The sequence below is a fragment of the Ischnura elegans genome, chromosome 5 (genome assembly GCF_921293095.1).
Source record: "Ischnura elegans chromosome 5, ioIscEleg1.1, whole genome shotgun sequence".
In the NCBI taxonomy this organism is placed as follows: Eukaryota; Metazoa; Arthropoda; class Insecta; order Odonata; family Coenagrionidae; genus Ischnura; species Ischnura elegans.
In genome coordinates, this window is record NC_060250.1 from 13079126 (window position 1) to 13085125 (window position 6000).

Consider the following 6000-nt stretch of genomic DNA (forward strand, 5'->3'; position numbering starts at 1 on the left):
GGTACAAATAAATGTAAAATGATAGTTGGTACTAAGAACTAAAATCCTGACTCTCCCTACGGTCATCTTAAATAGAAAAATATCCCCCTGATCATCGGGAACAATTTTCTGCGGAAGATAAATGATTAAATTAGGTTCGCTTTTTTCCATCATTGCTGATGCTTCTTAACCTTTTTTTTGGATTGTGTTGACATTTTCAAAAAAAATATTCAATGACAGGGATTTTTTTGCGCTCATATTGTGTATTATTTATTAGGGTCAATCTCCAAAAAACGTACATTTTCTTAAGGGAAAATTTAAAAAAAATTTTGTTTATTGAGAACCAAAATTGTGTAATTACAGTTCGTCAGTCATAAAATCTAAGTGACGGAGATCGTTAGTAATATTCACACTTTTTTATTTTTACTTTTGTTCTGTCTACGAACATGATACGTATGTCCACAAACATAGCAGAAGAGGTATTGTGTTTACCCATGAGAATTTTTTTAAAAATTGGCATTGGACATTCTGTAAGTAGTCATAGTGTAGGTATCATCATGTCCGTTACTATCTGTCATGTCCATGGGCTGCAGATTTCATGAGCATGACGTCCACGGACATGATGATTTCCACTAAATTAAGTTAAAGTTGGGACTTAAAATAAGTTAGGGCACTGTCCTCACTACATTGAACTTGCATTTTATAGGTGCAAAAGATATCTCAATTGTAATTAGTACGAGATTTTACTTATACTAATTTTCACCTGTCCACGGACATGACTGATGATCTTGGCTCTTTCAAAAAACTGAACCAATATTTTTCTTCCAGCTTTAAAACATTCACTGAAGCAAGTATAAACTCAAACAACCCAATATAGCATGCAATATCTTTGTCTGCACAATGATTGTTCAGGGCTGCACCATATCCTTTTTATACCCTCTTATATAATATTACTCTCTTTTTCCTGTGTCCACGGAAATTGCTTTTTTCGGTAGGACAATTTTTTTAATAATAGATATTATGAAAAAAAAAAGAAACCCAAAAAGACTATTTTGGAATGTTTATATTGTTGTAACTTGTTTAATCATAGATTTTATAGTAAATTATTTAGTAAAGGTTGTTAATACAATAAACACCTCTTCAAAAATCTATGTGGGACTGTCCACAGTCATGACGAATCATAGTCTGTGGACATTAAATTTGGTTAAAATTAAATTTCTTTGCTAACTTGTCAATAAAAGCAGTAAGAGGGTACATAAATATGCGACCTTATTTTTGATGTACCAGTTTTGGATTTTTTATGGCACTCCATAATTTTGTACGATTGTGGGAGAATGATCCATAAAGAAAATATGTGGGTTTATGCTGGGGTAAAAAGTGCAGCAGTATTAGTAATGCCAATGCGTTCAAAATAACATCGTTCTACTAGCCAGAGAAGAAGCCATCACATGAAGCAACCATATTGAACATCAGCTCAACATGGTTCTGCTTCCGCTGGAATTGGAATTCCTATTGATTTGGTAATTGCAGTGGAGATAAGCCAAACAGCATTTTTAAAACTTAGCATAATAAAAAGTAAGGAAAAATTTGGAATTCCACATAATTATTTAATACATGACCTACCTATCAACGTGGAGGGTCGTCTGGTAAAAGGCATACAAAGCAGAGAATCAAAAGTCACACACAATTTTTTTTTTGTATTTCAAAGACACAATGGTCTGAGGAGAGGGTTAAGGGGTGGAATGCCCAGGGATGGAGTTTGGCCAAAGAGGATGGAAATGGGTGTAAGAGTAAGGAAAGGATTAGGGATTTCCGTACTTACAATGTCTTCATTAAATGGGGGTAGGTAGTGGCACGTGGGTCGGGTGAAAGGGAAGAGGGGAATACTTACTACCAGTGCATGCGTGAGAACATCTGAGGTAGAAGGGGAGGCAAGGTCGGAAAAGGGTTTGTTTTCTTTCAGGTATGTGAGAAAGGAAGGTCCAGGAGGGGGGAGTGGGAAGGAATAGAAATTTTGTTCGCAAAATGTTCCTAATTTTTGACAATTCTTAAAATTTCAAATTGCGCTAAGGTGTCAAGTGAGGTGCCTTCTATGAATTTGTACCAGATGATGATGGTTCACATCAAAACCTAGATCCTAGTTCAAATATTTATGTGGAATTACAAAGTTTTCTTTACTTTTCATTATTCATCTTGCTGCTATCCCCATGGTTTTCAAGGTAGATTCCCACTAGATCCTTTCTCCTAGGATAATGACCCCATATTGCGGGTTGCTGTCCATGTGTTCCATATTCGTATGTATTCTGGGATTTTTGGATATCTCACATCTTATGCTGACTGGGCTCCTGAACGCGTCAGCGACCAAGGTTTTTTTTAAATGTCTCATAGTTCATTTTTATAAAATATGATACATATGAGCTCAACACAATGGACACATTTCAAACTGGCAGAATAACTAATAGAGGAAACCTTCAACTAAGTATGTGCACCGAAATGTACGCTAAAATTCACATTATTATATGCATTGCTAAAGTATTGGCTCAGCACTGCACTGGGTGCTATATGGCACCCGTGGGCGTTGGCGGGTTAATGGACCCACCTCTATGAGAGGTTTCACAGTTATGGGCCCTCATTTTTAATTGACATCAGTTTTCATGTATTTTCTTTTGTTGTGATTGGCTTTTGTATCAAGCATTTCATTGTTTTGTTTTCGCAGTCATATTGGCGGAAGCCATTCCCAAACTCGGCCTTTTCATCTCCCTGGTGGGTGCCATCAGCAGTACTGCCCTGGCGCTCATGTTCCCGCCGTTGGCTGAAATTGCGTGCATCATGAGCCGACCTCAAGCGTCTGAACATAAAGTCCCACTGGAGATGGAAGTTGTGGCTGATTTAGATGGGCGTGGTGGCACCGAGATAAGGAATGCCTACCCAAGCTCCTACTTAAAAAGTGATTCAGGTGGACACAAGTATGTTGCTCTCTCAAGATCTCATTTTTGGATTGTGATGGCAAAGGACATCTTTTTGATATTGGTCGGTGCTTTTGGTTTTGTGTCTGGAACATATGCCAGTATTGTTGAAATTGTTCATGCTTTTGAGGAAGGCATCGATTGACGTGTGTGTTGAAACGTTTGAATTGTCACCAGAGTGCCATGCCGTGTTACTGTGGTAGATTCTCAAAGGTTGTTACTTTATTTATATCATTCCTTTATAATTTTAGGAAAGTATTAAAAATAAATTTAACATTTCTATGTCTGATTCTTCATTATTTAAATGTGTTATTCACCTTTTTTTCAATGTATTTATGTGCCTGTATTGGAAAATTTAGAGGGCTTCAAACTTTATTAACCTGAACAGGTTGTTGAGTTATTCATGGAGTAACAAAGTCTTATTCCATCATCTTTAACCTTTTCCTGCCGGTGCCTACAGTAGAAAAACGTTTTCGTACTACGAGTAGCATAAGAATATGTATTTGAAACCTCTCTGTACGGAGCTCTTTTTTGGGGGTGAGTTGCCTGGGTATTTTCGTCCCCCGGATTTGGGGCCCAGCTCAAAGGGGTGCCCGTCCCTTACCCTGGCCACCCTCTAGCCCTATCATAGCACAAAACCACGGACATCTCATTGCGTTACCACTGTTTTTTTCAACCAAACATTGCAGTTGATTTTAAATGATTTACTCTTCTAAAAGAATTACTAACATTTTTGAGCATAGTGAAATTTTAAACGGGTTTCTAGCGTTAATAACAACAAAGTTAGTAAACATAAGGTAATAAGACTATAAGTCAGGAAGCCCGTTATTTTTAACACTAAAATTCCGTTGAAAAATTGCTTGGGCACAGAACAAAACGAAGTATTCATTTCAAAGTATAAAAACATAGTAGTATGCAATAAAACATACTACTGAAAAACTATTGAAAACGAAACTACTATGCAACGGATTCCTGCCATGAGGATGGTCACAAATGAGTGGGAGGGTCAGGCTTTTTTGCCTAAGAGTGGCCTTAAGGACTCGCTAAGCTGCGTCTCAGGCCGGGCCTGAATGCATCTGACAATTGCTACCTCAGCGGTCACTTCCCTTCTCTCTTGACGGCCAGAGACGACGTCCGGTTGTCTGCGTTGAAAAATCCATGACAGCTATAACCGATGTCAGGTGTTCTGTGTATGAAAATTCCCGTCGGCTCCACCCGTCGTCCGGCGCGAAAGGGTTAAGGTCAATAAAACCTCCATGTATTGAATTTGATGTTACCAGGAAAAATGGGAAATCATTGTAAGAGGGCTCATTGTATGGTGATGCTATCTGCATTGCGTTGTCCAGTGTAGAGATCGTGTAGATTGGAGACTTGAATCATCATTGTAGCAGCTACAGTTGACAGACTGATGGTTCTACTGACTTTGCTACCTCGATCTCTTAATGATCACACTATGTGGAGACTATCTAGTGATTTGATCGATGGATTTTTCTTCCTCATAGGAAAATCCACTAAAATCGCTGGCACATTAATGGCTTTGCCTGGTTTTGCTGATGGTAGGACACGCCCGCCTTTGTAACGGTGCGGGATTCCCCGTCCCTTCCCTTCCTTCCACATCCCCTCCCAGGAGGCGTCGTTGGGCTCCTATTGCGGCGGCGCCTCCTTCCTTATTTCCTTCCAGTCCTCCCCCTTCTGAGGCGCAGAGGTGATAAGCTAACGCTTCCAGACCCTGCCCCCAGAAGTGTAACCAGCGAGCCCGCCCTAGGGTTTCTTATCCACTGTATGGTGATGCTATCTGCGTTGTGTTGTCCAGGGTAGAGTTCGTGCAGATTGGAGACTTGAGTCATCAGTGTAGCAGCTACAGATGACTCTTGGTGGGATATATTTTTATATTTCAGAGTGGTTTATCTGTGCTGATGGGGACATGTGTCAAGCCCTCCAAATTCCTTTCCAGAAGATGGGCAGTATGCAACATGCAGTGCTGGTGAGTTTACAGAAAGCAAGAATTTGCATAGATTCTCCTGAACTCATAGGTTTTTTTGCATTCACATGTTATGTAAATTGCATACTTCTTGCACTCAAACTCATTGTGCAATCTTCTTAAGGTTACCATGTCACATGAATGGCTGGCAAGGGGAAAATGGTCTCCACTACGTAACGGTTCAATGCCAGGGTGATTCTGTGGCAGGAATGAGGGGCATATGGACTGAATATTTTGCCAATGAGTCGGTGACTTTCCTCACTATTTCCTCACTGTTCAACATGGGGAGGAACAGGGGCAGCACATTGCTCATCTTCTGCACCAGCAGCAAATTGTCTACAGCTGCATCATTATTAAATCTTGTGGAATGCTCGGGAAATAATCACAATCTTTTAGAAAGCTCCCACGACAATGTGCAATATGCTGCAGCTCATATTGAAAACCATTGCAAATAAGCGTCAAATTTTTTTTCATGGCCACGAGATTACTGTCAATTTTGGTGATGTAAGACATAATGTTTTCCAGAAAAGAACATAAAGAAAACACAGAAAATTATGGGCAAAAATTTAGTTCAAATATAGGGTAATACAGTTTTGATTTATCTTACTTATCATGAAATTTTATGATAATTACTTGGTAAAACAACATCTGCTTGGGATTAGAAAAAATAAAGCCAATAAAACCAAAGTCTTTTAGCAAATATTTGTGGCTAATTGGTCTCTCACTTTTATAATATCTAACCTCAAGTATCAATTCCCTTGTGACTGTTGAAAAATGGATGATCCACACAATAACTTCAAATTTAAAGAGGACAATTATGCTGTCACAAAAAACTAACGCCTGCATATCTAACAGGTTAGGAAATTGACTAAAATGCTGGCAATAACTTCATAGTTATTTAGAGTCAGGAGATGTGAAAAAAATGATTTTTGGCAGATATTGTATTTCTAGAGGCTTGAAGACTAACTTGAAGCTTAACAGTATGGCTATAAAGATTAATTGCAATTAATATTAATGTGATAGGTATTGTTTATGTGAACATTTATTCTTAATAAATAATATTACAAACTGATC

The 6000-nt window shown here is 38.6% G+C and overlaps 1 protein-coding gene across 3 annotated transcripts in view; it reads left to right on the forward strand.

Annotated features, from left to right (window-relative positions):
- The window catches only part of LOC124158508 (proton-coupled amino acid transporter 1), a 96349-nt gene extending 93122 nt beyond the window's left edge, over positions 1 to 3227 (forward strand). For all 3 annotated transcript variants that reach the window (XM_046533630.1, XM_046533631.1, XM_046533629.1), the window contains exon 9: positions 2696 to 3227. In XM_046533630.1, coding sequence (XP_046389586.1) covers positions 2696 to 3090 — 395 coding nt within the window. In that variant the 3' untranslated portion in view covers positions 3091 to 3227. The remainder of the gene's footprint in view (positions 1 to 2695) is intronic.
- The last annotated feature ends 2773 nt before the right edge of the window (positions 3228 to 6000 follow it).